The 18,834-nt window shown below is 34.5% G+C and overlaps 2 protein-coding genes and 1 pseudogene across 9 annotated transcripts; 1 reads left to right on the top strand and 2 right to left on the bottom strand.

Annotated features, from left to right (window-relative positions):
* Nucleotides 1-148: 148 nt before the first annotated feature.
* On the bottom strand, nucleotides 149-5,525 carry LOC306857704 (uncharacterized protein). 2 transcript variants are annotated; one of them, XM_079397789.1, is made up of 14 exons: nucleotides 5,392-5,525; nucleotides 4,371-4,456; nucleotides 4,248-4,291; nucleotides 3,855-4,011; nucleotides 3,513-3,743; nucleotides 3,299-3,418; nucleotides 3,016-3,153; nucleotides 2,715-2,899; nucleotides 2,236-2,394; nucleotides 2,026-2,138; nucleotides 1,833-1,947; nucleotides 1,573-1,671; nucleotides 750-921; nucleotides 149-630 (listed from the first exon to the last, which is right to left on the bottom strand). In XM_079397789.1, exons 3-14 carry the CDS (start codon nucleotides 4,287-4,289, stop codon nucleotides 497-499), a joined length of 1,665 nt encoding a protein of 554 aa, XP_079253915.1. In that variant the 5' UTR covers nucleotides 4,290-4,291; nucleotides 4,371-4,456; nucleotides 5,392-5,525; the 3' UTR covers nucleotides 149-496. The 2 variants fall into 2 exon arrangements, with proteins under 2 accessions (XP_079253915.1, XP_079253914.1); XM_079397788.1 differs by having other exon boundaries at nucleotides 4,371-4,472; nucleotides 5,392-5,506.
* A 27-nt stretch (nucleotides 5,526-5,552) lies between these two features.
* Nucleotides 5,553-10,767, top strand: snx11 (sorting nexin 11). 6 transcript variants are annotated; one of them, XM_079397794.1, is made up of 7 exons: nucleotides 5,553-5,701; nucleotides 6,337-6,567; nucleotides 6,646-6,732; nucleotides 7,361-7,461; nucleotides 7,712-7,807; nucleotides 7,919-8,143; nucleotides 8,249-10,767. In XM_079397794.1, exons 2-7 carry the CDS (start codon nucleotides 6,541-6,543, stop codon nucleotides 9,300-9,302), a joined length of 1,590 nt encoding a protein of 529 aa, XP_079253920.1. In that variant the 5' UTR covers nucleotides 5,553-5,701; nucleotides 6,337-6,540; the 3' UTR covers nucleotides 9,303-10,767. The 6 variants fall into 6 exon arrangements, with proteins under 6 accessions (XP_079253920.1, XP_079253919.1, XP_079253921.1 ...); XM_079397793.1 differs by having other exon boundaries at nucleotides 5,555-5,701; nucleotides 6,417-6,567; XM_079397795.1 differs by having other exon boundaries at nucleotides 5,559-5,701; nucleotides 6,337-6,391.
* A 1,250-nt stretch (nucleotides 10,768-12,017) lies between these two features.
* LOC306858135 (arylsulfatase G-like) lies at nucleotides 12,018-18,286 on the bottom strand (annotated as a pseudogene). The gene is made up of 10 exons: nucleotides 18,070-18,286; nucleotides 17,822-17,993; nucleotides 17,587-17,622; nucleotides 16,770-17,124; nucleotides 14,080-14,279; nucleotides 13,917-13,997; nucleotides 13,589-13,694; nucleotides 13,391-13,511; nucleotides 13,200-13,289; nucleotides 12,018-12,282 (listed from the first exon to the last, which is right to left on the bottom strand). The product of its transcript is annotated as an arylsulfatase G-like (transcript).
* Between the last annotated feature and the right edge of the window lie 548 nt (nucleotides 18,287-18,834).

The raw sequence follows: 18,834 nt of genomic DNA, 5'->3' as shown, positions 1-18,834 counted from the left end.
GAGGCCAGAAAAAACGACCAAGGCTTTTACTGCCCCCCGCTGGAAAGATATAGACCTAGTATGTTTATATTATTTCATATAATATTCCACTCGGATCTCAAATATCTCAAAAAGCAAGCAAAAGAGTAATGCAGATCTGTAAGATGGTGAATGTAACTGTATAATCATATAAATTCAAGTTTTTATTTAACAAGGAATGTCAAATCTTTCTTTTTTCATATAAAGAAAGGAAATTAACATTTAACAAAATTATTTGCTTTAACAGTCTCGGAAAACAATTTAGCAATTAAAGAGAGAATAAATATGAAAAAATCATACATTGTATGTCTAATTGTAGATTCATAATAATTAATAAAACAAATAAATGATACATTCATTGTAATTTGTGGATAATAGCTAAATCTAAAGTTCATTCATGACTGCAAGAACATTTCAAATCTTAAATTAATGTAAAGTTTCCCTTTTTGAAAGAAAAGCAAATACAGATGAATGACGCTCATTCACAGGCCAGTTTGCCATCGAAGGAAGACAGAGTGATGGCAAACGCCTGTAGAGCACACATGGGAAAGCTGTAGTCCATGGAAAACACATCTTCAGCTACCCGCCCAAACTGCATCACAATGTAGTCCACTGGAGAGAGATATTCATTGATATTAGAATTAGGAATTGTAAGATTTTCATATATTATATGATATAGCAACTACAAATACAAAGGCAGAAATACAAAATGAGTAAAAATAATAACTCACCATTATCTGGATGGACAATTTGAAAGTTTTTCACAGATGCCTGAGTAACTCGGCCATGAAAATTCAGCACATATGACTGAGTTTGCTCATTCCAGCTGGGTGATTTATTTACAAGGGTGACAAGATTCTCTTTGTTTCCATTCTCATATCGGGTGAGCAGAGACTCCAGCTCCTGGGATATGCAAAAGAGATTTCATTTTCATTATATATAAATATATATACAACAGCTGATTTAATCAGTGCACCAAACACATAATTAGTTTTTATCTGAGTGAAGTGTGACAAAAATTTCCAAGACCATTCAACCATTCAAATGTTTGGAGTCAGTTTTTGTCATACATTTATACTGAAAGAACACATTAAATTGGTCAAATGTTACATTAAAAGAATACAAAAGAATTCTATTTCAAATAAATTTATCATTATATTCATCAAAAAAAATGTTTAAAAGAAATGTATTTCGGTTTCCCAAAAAATATTAAGCAGCACAACACTGATAATAAAAATAAATGTTTCTTGAGCACCAAATCAGCATATCATGTGACACTGAAGACTGGAGAATTTGGCTGCTGAAAATTCAGCTTTGACATCACATTAATGAATTACATTTTAAAACATATTACAGCAAAAAAAAAACAATATTACAAATTTTACTGATCAAGATTTTTCTGATCAAATAAATGCAGCCTTGGTGAGCATAAGAGACTTTTTTCAAAAACATAAAAAAATGTTTTAAACCCCAAACTTTTGAATGGTAATATATATCCAAAAGAAGAAACATAATATTGCGATTATCAAAAGTGATCAACAACATAATACTCACACTTTTTGGTCGAATAACAACTCTCTCATCATTCTCATGCATACCAGGAATAATTACTGCCATTTTTCTAGGTCCTTTGAAACCCAAAACATTTTTCTCCTGTGTGACAGTAAAGAAAAAGTAAGCTTTTTTGCAATAAAAAAAAATAAATAATAATAATATATATATATATATATATATATATATATATATATATATATATATATATATATATACTGTAGACATCTAAAGAAAAAAACAGCACACAATTTGCATCTTACATAACATATAGCTGCTAGCTCTTGTCGCAGTGTATCTGTTTCTTTAATTAATGGCTTCCTTTCTGGATTCTCGCCATTATTATACACAGTGAATTTAGTCCCCAAGACATTTGATCTGAGGAGACAAATCATATATTTTAGCGTGGGCAGAATTGCAAACAATATTTCTGATAAGCACTGTAATGGTACTGACCTTAGTTTGCCCATGTAGCTCTCAGTATCTCTGGATAAATCGGTAGGATCGATTGATATCAAATAATTTGACGTTTTGCACTTCTTTCTTTTTCTGCCAGCCATCAGAAAGACCTGCCCATTTGAAACATTGGACAAGAGAACAATGATATGTTAAGCAATGTAAAATACATTATTTTTCATATTTTGCTTTATTCACACTTCGGCTAACCCTTTTCCCATCCTCCTTTTCCATGTGGAGGTAATATGTGGGAAAGATGCCTTTCTCCACTCCCCTCCTGTCTCTGGTGATCCTGCACTGAATAGTCACATCTCTTGGAGCAGGACGCATGGCAAACTGTTCCAGATCCTCCAAAGACATCGGAGAGGACTGGACAAGAAAGAAAAAATATCAGGGTTATTGTATTAACTTCAACTAAACCTAAAACCATTAAAAAAAGTCATTTTCATTACTTGAATAATTAAATGAAATAAAATACAAAAAATAAACGTTTAAAATAGTTCTAAAATAACTAAATCTAATTAAACTAAGAACTAAAAAAAACTATAGAGACATGTTTAGTTCATGAAAAGGGCAAAACAAAATTTGCTTATAGCTTTCAAATTTAAATGTAAAAGTAAAATGTACAAATAATACACACAAACATAGTGTACATAACACTAAACAAATAAATTTAGACTACATCGTACTTTTCCCATGTCCAAAGAATCACTATCAGAGGAAGGCTCCTTATAGTTGGAGTTTAAAGAAGTAATACTGTCATCATTTTTTTGGCCTTTTTTAGACTTATTTGGTGTTTTTTTAGCTTCCCTCTTTTTGTCCTCCTCCTCTTTGTCCTCTTTTTCTTCCTCACTGTCACTGAGATGACATCTCGCTACACAACGACAGAAAACTATTATTAACAATCAGGCCAGATCAAAAGAAGCCATCATGCAACAAAAAGGTTAATATGAAGACATAAATCATTTTTATCTCATTAGATTTTTATACTTGGTTTGGGGTGTTGTTTTTTCTTCGGTGTTGGAGGGACGGGGCTCTTTGTCCAGTCTTTTCTTTCATCCTCGCTCTCTGATTCAGGTTTTTTCTCTTCGTTAATGTTGATTTCCACAACTGAATCTGTCTGAATTGCTGGAAAATACCCCGAGTTGGAATGTTAACAATGCCAATGTCAAGTTATTTCCTATTTATGGATGAGGCACTGGGCTGTGTGACAGGAAATGGCCTTTAACTTGTATCATGCCTAACAATGGAGACACATCTCCGGTACACTTACAAGAGTGTTCTTCTGTCTTCACTTTCTCCTTAGTTTCCTTGGTCTTATCCTTCTTCTTCACTGTTTTTTTCTCTTTCCCCTCATTTTCCTCCACTTCTAATGCAGGTTTGGCCTCAAGTACTAGAATGTGCAATTCAACAAAATGTAAAGGCATATCACACAAAGGCAGATACAAAAGTTATAATTGAAAATAGAAAAAAAAAAAAACACTTACATTTTGTTTGCCCTTTTTTAACACCCTTCTTCTTAGTTTTCTTTCCATCTGCCTGGCCTTCTGTGTCTAAAGTGCATTTAGCGCTGTGCTGCGGGCTGATCTCTAGATCGATTTTCTTAGTGACAGATTGAGCAACCTCTTCCGAAGCCTCTTCTGTCCTGGATGAAATGGTCAGCTCTCCTAAACAAATCTCTTCCACCGTGTTTTCGTAAAACTGCTCAGGTTGTGTGTCTGACAATAAATAGGCAGGGTGTTATTTTCTTTAAAACTCTACAAAATGAAAATAATGACTAATAAACAACATTAAGTGTTAACAATAATACAAAGTAAGTGATTACAAACCACTGAAGGAAATGTTGCTCTGAGATTGGCTTATCAATAAAGCTGTATCGTCAGACTCAGCTTTCTGTTTGCGTGTCTTGGGACGAATGTCCTGATTCGCTGTGATCATCCGGGCATCTGCCCTTCTTCTTTGTTGTTTCTTGATTAAAAGCGAACGCTATGAGAATTGACATGATTTGAACTGCTGTTAAACATCAGATATACAGTATAACTGCCCAGTAATGCCCATAATATAGATACAGATACTCAAAACCTAATGAAGTAGAAAATCTAGAGATATGCTTTTAAGCATGATGTTATATTATAATAATATTAAAAGAAAACCCTCTTGATACAATATGCAACACAAAAGTATATGTCTAATCAAAAGACATTCATTTCTGAGATACTTACCTGAGTGTCCAGCTTCTGTTGTCGGACCTCTGCGTCCTCCATTTCTTGTGTTGGAAAAGAACAAATATTAACATTTTGGCAGTATACAATAAATCCACTATGTTTTAATTGTTATAAACTCACCAGCCAGAATGCACGCTCAAAATCAGCTATCAAACCGATGTCTCATTGCCCCTGTCTGTCTCTGCAGCTCCATATGACATCCCCACCTGCATGCAACAGAAGCTAAAGCAGATTACAGCGGATAAAGTTCTTAACGCTCAACACTCCACTGAGACGCCATGTAGAATAGATCCTTCATCATTACTGACATCAGACACTATTTCACAACTGAAAACAGCACCAGTGTCACAATATTAAGATATTAGTAGTATAATACCAGAACTTACATATATTTCTGCACCTTCCAGTCAAAATAAGCATTTTATGCAAGACTAACCATTGCTTCCTTATCTTGTCTATTTTCAGACTTGTGGAAAGAAAACATTCTAAATACACATTTCAATGTTTATTTTCTTAAACTTTATCTGTTTGTGTCAGTAGATTTCAATTACAATACACATCTTTAAGGGATGTTTTCTTAGAGTCAGAAATCTCCACTTAAGCAGCACTTACCACAAACTTATTCTTATTTATATTCTTAATGTTTTTATATAGCCTAGGTGTTTGTTAATGTATCACGTGCCTGATTTTGTAACATTTTACACCTAAAAATGTCTTTTATGTGTATTTTTTGGACTATTGACAGTATACTTTCTGATTTATGGAGTAATACAATTAAGAGACAGCCAAAATTCCCTCTGTAATACCTTTAACTCTAATACGGTAATTAAATTTTCTTCGAAAATTTTCTTACAAGTTAGTCATCTTTTTTTTTGACTGGTTATTATAGCTTTAAGTCGGTTACGTAGAAAGTTGAATTGAAAGAATATGACCGATTACTAACTGCTAGTTGGTCAGACTAGTTCTTAACAGAAGCTAAGTTTATGCAACTGTCCCTAGATTTCAGGAAATAATTCAAAATAATACATATTTAATTAGCGAATGCCTCATTTGCATATTGAAACATAACATTACAGCAAAATTGTAATACAAAACGACTTTGACACGGGAAAGTATGTTATTAATTAGTTAAAATGTTTACCATGTTCACCTGTGGTATTTTGCCTTAATGTAGTCGGCAGAGTATTCTTATTGTATTTTCCTTACAAGGAAAAGATAAGCAATACTTATTGGCTGTTTAGCATCATAAGCAGACTAACTACCCGTACTCTAGATGGCAGTATCTCACCTCAGCTTGTTTATATATCCACAGCTGAAGAAAAACGAAACTGATCACGTTACTCGCACACTCTCGATGTTTTGACGTGTTTCTAATCTGTTTTATCTGTATGCGTAATACTGTAGTGACATTTAAGGAAAATCACAATTTATTACGAACGGATGGGATGAAGGTACGAATTTTACTTTATTTTTGACATTCGTATCTATGAGCTTATTAGCTTTCGCTAACGTTACCTGAAATTCAACCTGGAAATAGAGCACTATTACAGTAAGTATCATACCAATAAGTTACATGTAGATTTGAGGTATTCTTCTGAGTAAAAAGTGCTGTGACAGATAGGAGACAGGAAGTTATCGAATTAAAAGCTACACTAATGCCAAAGTATCCTTCTACACAGGATTGCTAAAAGTATAGTTTCAATGCATTTACATTATTAACCACAGAACTGGCAAATAATCATGATTAATGGCCGTTTAGAGGAAGAGGAGGGGCAGGTGATTCATCACAAGTGTTAAAAAGAGCAAGTCAGGAGATATTTGTCCCCTAGATACTCGAATCAACAATTAGTGATGTTTTGGAGAGTAGACAGTACCAGGTCTGAGGAATCTGGTGATTTCTCCCAGTGTGGATTTGTGAATATATTTGCTTTCCTCAAGTTATGGAAAAACAAAGATAGAAAAGACCAAATCATGTAAGTTAAAAAAAACTAAGAAAGAAAGAAAAGAAAACTTGCACAAACATGCATGATAAGGGATGTTTCTGTTGTGGTTGATGACTCATGTTCCAGTGACTGTTTTTTCACAGATGTTCATTGTGTCGTGTTACCTTTGGTAGGATGATCGAAAGTCAAGAGCAAGATGTAAGATCTTTCTTATTCTTTCCAGTTTGTCTGTGTGGTGTGCAATGACAGATCTGAATATTACACTAAAGCAATGAGGTCATTCAGATATTTAGACAGCAGATTACAAAACAGCTGATTTGACACAAGAGGTTTTTCTGTTGATAACAATGGACCGCAGGATTGTCCTTTTAAAGGTATAAAATGCCATAAATGTTTGATATTTGTATATTTTGGTCTTGAAAATGTTTCTTTAACTTTTTTTTTTTTTAAAGGAGTTCATTGCTGTGAGAGTTCAGGATCCTCGCGTTCAAAACGAAGGGTCGTGGAACTCATATGTGGAATTCAAAATTTTCCTTCATGTGAGTATTCTAATATTACAAGATTATAATGTAATTATGTGTCTCTTTTCAACTTCCAAAGTCTTTTTAATACTTCTTTAGACATGAAAACAGATTTGAATGTTAAGATTCTTGTATTGGTTACAGTTTTGGTGTTGATTAAATCACAGCCATGTCCTTATTATTGCTTTATGGGGGTTTCTTGCTACATGTTTTTTTTTTTTTTATAGTTCATTGCATTTCAATTAACATAATTTATGTGTATAATAATATCTAGAGGGCAGGACTGGCTGTGTCTGATATATTATACATAAGTAAGGGATAATCAACGGCTAGCCATGCATTAAAGGATTTTAATGCATGATGTGGAGGTGATTAAACTGACCTGGTACTACCTGTGCAGTTAAACGAATTTAGTCAACACCTACCAGCCAATCAGAATCGAGTATACAGACAGACCATGGAATAATACAATTTAATGCACAGCAAATTAAATAAACACAAAACTGCTTCTATTGAAACTGGTATTTTGAAGATGCATGAAACTTCTTTAGATAAGCAGACGCCATCTTAATAGCCATATTGATACAACACTTGTTTTTATCTGCTCTTGTGTTATCTCATCTGGTTACTTGGTTTTTGTCACCAGACAAACAGCAAAGCATTCACTGCCAAAACATCCTGTGTGAGGCGGCGATACAGCGAGTTTGTGTGGTTGAAGAAAAAATTGCAAAAGAACGCTGGTCTGGTGTAAGTTCCTTTGCACAAACAAATGACTGTATAGCTGCATATATATATATATATATATATATATATATATATATATATATATATATATATATATATATAATATGCCAGTTAGAAATTCTGTTTAAATTTTATTTAAATTTACTGCAAGCAATATCAACAATTTGCTGTACTTTAATTTGCTGTTGGGACTTTTTCTGCATTGTATTCTTTTTTTATAGTAACCCATAATGCATCACCGTATTTCCCACAGACCTGTTCCTGATCTACCGAAAAAGTCTTTCTTCTCGTTTATTAATGATGACTTCATTGAAAGAAGGAGAAAAGGTCTTCAGAGCTTCTTGGACCAGTCAGTTGTAGCTCTTTATTTAAAATCTTCTGTTTCTTACTAATTACAAAGCATTTTAAAATTGGGAGACACAGTATTCCTGAAATGATTTGCTTTTGTCTTCCTATACAGAGTGCTGCACATGACAGTATGCCTGTCAGATAGCCAGCTCCATCTTTTCTTGCAGACTCAGCTTCCTGTCAAGCACATTGAGGATTGTGTGCAGGGTCACACCCCTTACACTGTGACAGAAGCCATTCTAACTTATGCTTCTTCCAACCGAGGCTGGGTGCAGGAGGAAGGGGACGGGGCCCAAGAATTATGGCCCTCCCCTGTTCCATATGAATCTGTAGAGAGGTAAAAAAAAAAAAAAAAACACTGCAACAACATATTAACATGTATTTAATGTATTAACAACATTATTAAGATTTCCTTGTCCTAATGACATACATGTCTTTACAGCCCTGCTCCTCACCTCCCTTCATTACAAAGTCCAGGAGCCACATCCAGTGGGCCCCTAAATGAACTTACAGATGTTTTAGACTCCGAGTCAAGACAGAGTGATGCAGAACAGACTGCACTTGACCTGAACCAGGGAATCGGCCATGCGCCGCTGCTTCAAGAGGGAGAGAGTTACATTAAACTAGTGGTTGAAGTCCACCCAAACCTTGTTGTTTCTGTAGAAACCGAGGAAGAGGATGGAAACATTGACTCAAAAGAAACGCAAAGGCTTGATGAAGATGCCAAAGATCTACAAAGTTATGATTGTGAATTTGCTCCACAGATAGACAGTCTAGCTCCACAGATAGACAGACTCATTGAAGACAAGCTTCAGCAAGGAGATGCACACAATGAAGAAGAAACGTCTGTTGCCGAAGATGCAGTTGACGTTACCTCAGTAGACGAAGTCATCGAGAAAAAGATTGACGATATCAATGAAGCCATGAAGGGAACTCAAGACGTTGGACTTGAACAGGATAGCACTGTGAGACAAACCCCTGACAAGATCCATCACGAAGAAGATCAATTAGAAAGGATCCTTAAAAATGAAGTTACTATTGATCTCAGTGCCGATGCTGAGAAGCTACTTGAAACCGCTGAAGATGTTGCACTCCATGACGCTAGTGAGGAGAACACGCCAGATATTGAAGATCAAGATAAAGCCGAGATAACAGAGGAACATGTGGTCCAGGAGAATGAAGTCAGTGATGAAGACTGCAGCGAAGATGCTACTACCCAGGAAGAGGCCATGAATGAGAATGAGGTGCATGTTGGGGAAGTGAACAAGATCAATGCAAAATGTCTTCAGCCTGGCAGCGCCATTTTGATACTTGAAGGAACTGAGGAAGTGGTGAGCACGCAAACGGCCCCCGTGACAGAGACTGATGACAAAACTGCTGATGTCAACACGCTTGTTTTAAAAGCCATAGAGATGGACTCAATGCAATGTCACGAGACGGACAGTCATACTATCGTCACTACCCACCAACCAGATACTAATTTCTACGGGAATTAGTACAGTCATAGATTGGACAGAGTTCTCAAAAAGTCCTCCCTTCAGCTCTTTCCTAGTCAACATCCAAGACATTTTTCTACTGTGTGAGTGAGTGCATTTAACTGTTTTCTGCATTGATCCACTGTTGACGTGTTCAGTTACAGACTGTCTACAGAAGATACACTGAATGATTAGACCGGGCTGTAGCTTTTCCCGACAAACAATGTGAACCAACACAGATAATGCACTGACTAATGAGCCATTCAGGATTGTGAGCAAATTGCACATGCAACGAATAGTTATGAATCCATGGTAACGGGCGAGAAAAAGCAGTGTATATCACTATGGCACCTTGATTCTAATATTCACCATTCTTAATCAAAATATTCCTGCGTTTGTATGATTTTAGCAACAGGAATTACTCCATGACATGTTGCTGAAACCAGATTTTAACTGATTTTCTAAGGCACTTCCTTTTTTCTCCCAACTGTAAAAACATGTTGCTGTCACATGCTCTACTAGAACTTTGGGTAATTTAAGGGATAGTTCGGCCCAAATTAAAAATTCTGTCAACTTTTAATCACCATCATATTCTTCCAATCTTGAATGACTTTCTTCTATGGAACGCAGGATGAAATTTGGACCCAACTTAATTTCATTGTACAGTTGAAACATTCTTCTAAGTATCTTCTTTTGTGGTTTAATAAATGTACGAAAATTACAAGGGTGAGTAAGTGATGACAGAGTTTATTTAGGGGTGAACAATCCTTTTAATATAATTAAATTATATTGGTTCGTTATATCGTTAGTGTGGCTGTTAGGAATACCATTTTTTAATATATATTTCAGGGTCTTTTGTATTTAATTTCTTTGTTGCTTAATTGATGGTCAGAACACTAATTTCCATACAGAAACTTTATGAGCTAAGGAAAATAACCCAAAAAGCATAAGAAATGACAGTGCTCGTTGTTTGGAATGATAATATATTTTATTTTCCCGATCTTGATTTAATGTTTCACTAGGTCAGGTAGGCTGCTCGTTGACTGTTCTTCTATATTCTGCTGTGATGATGTGTTCCAGTGGCTGCTTGTAATACTAATATGGGAACAGGAACATACTCAAAAGGGAATTGCTTGTTGATTGACAGAAAAGGGTACTTCTTTATTTTCTGAGATAAGTTGATCTTTATTACGCACAGGTGTTAATTTTATCCAAATCAGCACAGTAGCATTACAAATTCAAAGCATCCTAAATAATTTTTTTATTTGTTTTTAAAGGATTTAAGTTAAGTAACAACCGTAAGTTGTGAAGAGTATAAGAACGTCTCGGTCGGCTCCACTCGTAGTGTGACATTTTCATGTTCATTTGAACAAGCCACATCTGTTGGTCTATAATACATTGTACATGAGTACATTATTACTGTATGTATGTTTGGATTCAACAGTGTGCTTACTAACAGCAAACCAATAAATATGAGGCTGAAACTAAACTCATTGTCCACTGATTCACCTGAGAGAACACGTCAGACCAAATAAGTTTAAAAATGCCACTGGACAGCTCACACATAGGAGCAACCAATGAAAGATGGATTGCTTTTTAAAATGAGTTATTAATGTAATATTTATGTACAATTGTGTTTTAAAACATGAATTGGATATAGATTTTAGATTCATGTGCTTTTGTCAGAAATGCTGGTGATTTAATTAATGATTTTTTGCTATGGTGATTAACAAAACAGAATGCTATCAGTTTCTTAAATATTAATCAATCCAATATTAAGTAATGCAGTCAGCGTAATGGCAACAGTATTGCCACAAGATGGAGACATGGTATCAAACTAAGGAAAAAGAAAGTCAGTTGTTATATCACTTTTTTAATGTAACACTTTCTCATTTTGTCATTTATATAAAACTCATAAGATCAAATTAAACAAAATATTTCCATCTATTTTTATTTGTATCTCATACATTCCGATTTGAATTGTCTAAATATATACTCCCTAAACATAAAGGCACCTATAAAATTATAAAGAGTTTTTTTTTTTTTTTTTTATTAAATAACTAATAACTATCATTTTACATTTTTCATACATTAATGTATGATACACAAATCTTTTTGGTAACACTTTAGTATAGGGACCAATTTTCACTATTAACGAGTTGCTTATTAGCATGCCTATTATTAACATATTGGCTGTTTATTAGTACTTATAAAGCACATATTCTGCATGACCATATTCTACATCTCTAATCCTTCCCAATACTTAAACCTAACAACTACCTTACTAAATATTAATAAGCAGCAAATTAGGAGTTTATTGAGGCAAAATTCTTAGTTAATGGTTTGTTAACAGGGAGGATTATTTCATAATGTAAAAAATTGAGCTTTCAAAAGAATGAAAGTTATAAATCTTATGATTTCTTTAGAAATATAAAGATCAGTAATTGTGATTACCCCTCTTACAGGCCGCTGGGGTTTGACCCCAGTTTGAAAACACCTGGTCTACCTCATAATGAAAAAGCAGAATAGAAATGCATTGCAACATCTTGGAATCTATAGTTTCCTGTTACACAGCCTTAGCTTTACACATCAACAACATATTTTCTCGGTAGTCTAGTGTGCTTTTCTGGGACATCGTGCTCAATATTTGAACTATGCTCTTCCCACTGTGCTTTCAATATGTTGATGTGATCCCATCGACAAACAGTGCTGTGTTCAAGGCTGAGCCGACTGACCTCATTTTAAAATGTGACATCGGCAGGCGGGGTTGTGTGACTGGCAGCAGGGGACTGCAGCTGGATTCACGCTGTAGTCGGCCGATGATACCTTATCTGTGGCGATGTCCCATAGCAGAGCCTACCTCTCTCTCTCCACTTCCTTCAGAACAGATCTGTACTCCTCACTCTCAGGGTTCAGAGGCCTCGTCCAGTGAGAGGTCAAATATCAGAGGAGGGTCGTGATACTGCTGCTGTCCACTTCCTCCACCACGTCACTGATCCACCTGAGAGAGCACATCAGAACTATTATACCACCCAAAAAAATGCCATTGGACAGTTAATACATGGAAGCAGGCAACAAACTTTAGACTAAAAGTTGCATTTCAAAATGAGTTATTAATGTACTATTTTATGGTTTCATTTAATGTTTTATACACAATTTAAACTTTCAAATACCTCTCTCTCTCTCTCTCTCTCTCTCTCTCTCTCTCTCTCTATATATATATATATATATTATTTTTTTAAATGTGATTAATTCATTATTTTACTGTTATATTACATTTTTAAACAAGAAATAAGTTTAAAATGTCTACTTATTTGTCAATTTATAGAACATTTATTTCACTAATACGTTTAAACATTAATTTAAAAAATGTAAAATGATTAAAAATGTATTTAAAATTTATATTTACTGTTCCATTTAAACATTTAAATACACACTTTAAAATGTTTATTTATTTTTTATTAAAAAATGTGACTTTTTTTAAATTAATGTAATTTTGATATGTGGTATTTTGTATTTTATTCCTGTTAAAAACCGATAAACATTCAGTTTAAAACATTCAGTGACTTTTTAGTTTATTATTTTACAGTTACATTTAACTGCATGAATTAAATACATTTAAACTAATTAAATCAACAGTTTTAAAAAATTAACAAATTAAATGGAAATCTAAATCTTATTAAATCTTATTAAATCTTATTAAAATAAATCAATGTATTTGTAAATTTAAAAAAAATATTTACAGTTTTATTCTTAAAAAAAATCATTTTATTTTTAACTGGTAATTAAGTCCTCAGTAAACTAAAATGAGTCTATTTTTCAGTTAATAATATATTTATTTACAGTTTTATTCTTGAAGTAATACAATGATTGTTTAATTTTTTAATTTTTAAGTGGAAGTCTTTAATAAACAGAAACCTGTGATGTAAAATGCCTTGTGATGTTTCAGCCTGAGGGTTTGAAGGTCACCAAACTGTCCTGCAGCACCACTGTTCGGATGATGAGACTCTGAAGACGGGAACGAGAATTTACAGAAAGCCAGTGAGAGCAAATTTCACAAATATTTGTTTAATTTTGTCAAATTGATGTGTCATCTAAACACACTGTACCTTATGGCCTGTGCCAGAGTCATTGAGCAGAATGTTGGTTATATCAATGCCGTCATAGCGTCGATCTGATGGTGGTTTTACACCAGCCAGAGAAAGAATAGTTGGAAAGATATCCAGACCACTAAGGAGTTAAATCCAGTCGTCATACAGTGAAAACAAAACAATCATGTTACACAATGTTCATAATTTTCCAGTTACTCAGCAGGGCGCTGCAGGGCGCTGGGTTTGATCTTCTTAGGCCATGCGACCACTGTGAGAACTCTATGACCTCCTTCCCATGTGGTTCTTTTGGCTGAGCCGCCACCTGCTCCGAAAAATGAAAACAGACTATTACATGATAATTCAATTAGTGGGTTTGTTATCTAAAACAACTGAAGAGAAGTCACAAGTAAGCATGAAATCTGAATACACAGAAAAACCTGGATGTTCATTCATTAAATATATTCTATTTATAGCAGATTACAGGTATGGCATCTTATAAAAACAGAAAAAGACTATTTATTTTCATTAAATTATACTTCATTACCTCTGCTCGTCTGCCAGTTTCCAACAAAAGGCCCAACATGCCCAGCAAACTGGCATTTCTGCTCCCACGGGCCATTATCACCTTAGAAATTGATGCACTGTATTACTATTAAGCAACATTTTAAGTAAAACAACTAAATCAAATGAGTCCTTAGAGTAAATACGTGTAAAATACCATATCAATGTGTTTTCCAACTGCTCAGTGCTGACTGCTTGCATGATTGTCCCCACCAAAGAGTCTATGTCACTGAGACTGGCTGTGTAAGGGTCTTGTGTCGTAACGTTTAGGAAGGCGTTATGGAACAGTGGGACATGCATGTGAGCAACAGCCACATACAGTAGGAACGGCTGCTTCTTCAAAATGCTACACAGACACATTAACACAAAACATTTTATACCCAAATTGTACAGCGACGCAAGGATAAGTTTGTTATAGAGAGGCACAGTGTAGTGATACAATCAGGAGATATTAGAGATTTTTTTAACACCACCATTCAAATGTCAGGGGATTATTTTATGTTTGAAAGAAGTCTCTTTTCCTCGCCAAAGCTGCTTTATTTGAGCAGGAATGAAGTTAAAATAGTACAACTGTGAAATATTACTACAGATTTCCATTTTATTATATTTTAAAATGTAATTTATTCCTGTTATGGCAAAGCTGAATTTTCAGCATTATTACTCTAGTCTTCAGTGTCACATGACCCTTCAGAAATCATTATGATATTTTTGTGGAAACCATGATAACGACTCTTTGATGAAAAGAAAGTTAAAAAGCATTTATTTTAATTAGAAATCTTTTGATAAACTGTTATAATTAACATATAATTGTCACTTTTGATTTGCTGCCAGTTTAATGCATCCTTGTTGAATCAAATTATCAATTTCTTTAAAAAAAAAAAAATGACTGACCCCAAACAGTAGAGTATTGGTATCAGTTGATATTGTAAATTTAATTGTACATGCTCTTTTATTCTTTACCGTTAGATTACCCCTGTCATCTTCTAATGCTCACAAACTGTTAATCTTAAAACAGTAATAATTTAATAACACTGTTCAATTTTCTTTAGCAAATCCCAAAATAAATATCCAAATTTCAAACAGAATTAATTATTAACAGGATAATATTGTGATGCCTAAATTCACCTGTAGAATGCAAAACAATAGTTTGCATTTTTCAGTGTTTATTTTTAATTTAGACAAAATATTATACAATATATAATATTATACCATGGTCTGTCTGAATACTCGATTTTGATTGGCTGGCAGGTATGCATTAAAACCGTATAATGCACAGGTAGTTTCAAGTTTACTCACCGTTCTATATTAATGCACTGCTTTAATTGATGCACACAAACACACACAGAGAAAGAGAGGTGGGAGATAGCAGATGGCGCTTCGCGCACACAGAAACTTGTTGTCAATGCCACCCCGCTACTTTTATTAATTAAATAGCCTAGATACTAGATCACTACATTATATTTCTCAGCATCCTCGCTGATTTTTAAGTAACTAAACACCGCTTCATTGTTTGTAGAGAGACACGCAGATACAGGTAATCCACGCACTACTGTCTTCCCTCTCTCTTTCTCTTTTTCTCTCTCGATAATTAATTCAAATAAATCCTATAATTCATTCAAATAAATGTGATCTTACTTGCTTTATGTCATCTCTGTCTGATTTGAAGCAGGCAGAATACTAGTGCTAACTGACGAAATAACCGTTATTTTTACCCTTCCGGTCAAATATTGAGCTGCAAACATGGTGACAATTGACCATGGTATAAGTAGGATAATGCATGGCTAGCTGTGCCTTAAATGATTTTAATGCATTAATGCGCTTTGCATTGGGTGGTTCTTGGCCTCCACATTGTGCATTAAAATCGTTTAATGCACAGCTAGCCATGTATTATCCCTTACGTATATAATATACAAAATAATATATACTGTTGTTATCTTATATTTGATGGTTACTGGCCCAATGTCAATATATTATCTATTGATTCAAACAGATTTATGTGAGGACTGTAGTGATACTGGCTTTGAAACTGTCACAGGTCTCTGTACAAGTATTCAGCTGAAATGAGAAATAGTTGAGACTTGGTTGCACATGCAGCCCAACAGATGATGATCTATCACCTTAGGGAAGTCGTGACCTAATGGTTAGAGAGTTGGACTCGTGATCCAAAGGTTGTGGGTTCGAGTCTCCGGCCGGCAGGAATTGTAGGTGGGGGGAGTAAATGTACAGCGCTCTCTCCACCCTCGATACCACGACTGAGGTGCCCTTGAGCAAGGCACCGAACCCCCAACTGCTCCCCGGGCGCCGCAGCATAAATGGCTGCCCACTGCTCTGGGTGTATGTTCACGGTGTGTGTGTGTTCTGCTGTGTGTGTGCACATTGGATGGGTTAAATGCAGAGCACGAATTCTGAGTATGGGTCACCATACTTGGCTGAATGTCACTTCACTTAGACTGTGTCAAAGGTCAACACTGCAACTTTGCCTGCCCAGTAAACTTGTTTACAGACTAGAGACCTTATATTGACTGATCAAAGTCCCTGTGTGTCGCAAAACTGTTTTTATAATCCATTTTTAATCAATAATGTTTGGCTTCACACTTAATACCTAAAACCTGTTTAAGACCATTTGAATTTACATATATTTTACCAGGAAGTTCAAGTGGTTTAATAACCTTAACAGTAATAATAATATGAATAGTACTGAATTTTGGGGGGAACAGAAGTTATTAGAAATACTTACAAGCACAATTTGCCAGAAGGCAGGCTATTATGGAGTTTTATGTCGGTATCGAAATCAGAATATAGGTAAAAAAATCATATATAGAAGTGGCGAACAAACCTGGCTGTGAATATCTGATTGACTGCCGCAGTGGCATATCTGTCTTTAAGGCTCCATGTGTCCAAGGGTTGTTCAATTAGTGTCTCATTTTCAAACAGAGGCAATGCCACTTTAGTGTAGCATTCTTCATGCTTCCTGTTGAGAGAGGATTTTTCAACATATTTGAGACGCATACAAAACCTCAGGCCATGTGTGGCATCTGATGTGTGTTTTGACCTATATGGCCTGAATAATAACACAAACCTAGTAGTATACTGACTGCGGAGACAGAGAGGACAGCTGGGAAGGTCGAGACCTGGTTTGTCAGTGCAGCCAATGTCGTTACTATAAGGAATACCGAAGTAATAGTCAAAACCTGCAGTGTAAACACAGAAAAGTGAGCATTTCCTCATGACATGGCTTAAAATAAATACATAATGTTAGACAATAATTACAATATATATATAAATGTCATTTAATGTGGAAAAAAATTATTCCATGTCAAGAAAATTCTTAAATAAATAGTAATATTATTTATTTTTGTTTATTCTAAGTTGTTTTAAGTAACATTTTCATCAATTGAAATGATAAATGTTAACTAAAATAAAATCTAAAAACTTTTTCATTAAGTTTAACCTGATGTACTAGAGTAGCTGAAACTAAAACATAATAACTAAAATAAATAAATATTTATAAAAACTATATAGACATATTTAAAATAATAATAATGACAAAAACACAACAAATTACCGAATCTTTAACTAAAATTAAAATGAACATAAAATCTACAAATGAAAACTAATTTAAAAAAAATGAATATTAAGTTGTTGGATTTTACCTCAGTAGGAACCATTGTGTCCAACGTGCCATTTTCCTGTTTTAAAATCAATATAAGATAACTGGAATTGAAATATTATTACATATAACAAGTTTAGCTTGGGAGGCTTATTAGTTGCCAAGGTTACGATGCTTATTTGTTAATCAGGAGCTAATCACAGCACAGTATAGAGTTAATTGCTCTCAGGGTTTTAATCGTGTTCTTCTCTGCATGCTCTTTGAGTTTCTGCGCTTACCGATAATGGCTGTATAATAACCTGCTTCATGCAAGAGCTCAGCAAACGCAGCCCCCCGACTGACCCCACTGCAAAATTATGAGTGACCCCATTGCGTAGCCCATGTCTGCCGGTCAGGAGGGCAGCACGTGACGGCGAGCATGTGGAGGCAGGAGAGTGGAAGTCTGTGAATCTGCAAATCACTAGACACAAGCCCCAAAAATTAGACATAATTATCCACAAAACTGTGTCTGTAATGATAACACTACCTTTTGCCCTTCAGCATTAATGAGTCCAGCCAGGGTGTTGTGTGGATTTGTCAGGCCTGTTCACCCAGAGGTCACCCCATCCGATATCATCGGCTAGGATAATGATGAAACTGGGTCATTCCTTTTCACTAGTTTTGTCTTCCTTTTTAATAAGGCTTTTGATGTGATGAATCAGTCCAGAGAACAGAAGCAGTAAACACAATCCAAACTGTGCCATATTTATGCTAAACCTAAAAATGAAGACGACATTTAAATTATGATTTATTTGACACATAATTACTATTACACTGATTGTTAATTAGCATACTCAGACAAGGGGAAAACAGCTATAAAAACAGCATGATTAATAAAAACAATGGGGGTTATTATTATAGTTAACTAAAATTAAAACATTTTTGTTACTTGAAATTAAATATTTTAAAAAATATTATTTTATGTTATTTATTTTCTCATATTATTTTATTTCAGCTGTCTCATTTTCATTTTAACTTGATGTACTAAAATAATAAAAACTGAAACTGAAATAAAATATGTAGACATTTAAAAATGACAAAACGCACAACAAAATTACTAAAATGAAAAAAAAACAAAAAAAACAAATCAGAAATAAAAACAAAATACTAATATCAAATAAACTAAAAATGAATAAAAACTAATATAGTAGGGGGCCAGCATAGGGGGGCAAATATTATTTGAGTTCAAAAATAAAGTATGCATTAAACAAAATATAATACTATGTTAACTAAAAGTAAACACGTTAATATG

This window comes from Barbus barbus (assembly GCF_936440315.1).
Source record: "Barbus barbus genome assembly, chromosome: 38".
NCBI lineage: Eukaryota > Metazoa > Chordata > Actinopteri > Cypriniformes > Cyprinidae > Barbus > Barbus barbus.
The sequence above is the reverse complement of the archived record's forward strand: the minus strand, read 5'-3'. Positions and strand labels throughout refer to the sequence as shown.

Coding starts and splice junctions, on each gene's coding strand:
- snx11 (XM_079397797.1), top strand. CDS start 5,639: ATGCGTAATACTGTAGTGACATTTAAGGAAAATCACAATTTATTACGA. Junction 5,702..6,645: donor TACGAACGGATGGGATGAAG/GTACGAATTTTA, acceptor TTTTTTTTAAAG/GAGTTCATTGCTGTGAGAGT. Junction 7,808..7,918: donor CTTCAGAGCTTCTTGGACCA/GTCAGTTGTAGC, acceptor CTTCCTATACAG/AGTGCTGCACATGACAGTAT.
- LOC306857704 (XM_079397789.1), bottom strand. CDS start 4,289: ATGGAGGACGCAGAGGTCCGACAACAGAAGCTGGACACTCAG. Junction 2,139..2,235: donor AAAAGGAGGATGGGAAAAGG/GTTAGCCGAAGT, acceptor TCAAATGGGCAG/GTCTTTCTGATGGCTGGCAG. Junction 1,672..1,832: donor AGCTAGCAGCTATATGTTAT/GTAAGATGCAAA, acceptor ACTGTCACACAG/GAGAAAAATGTTTTGGGTTT.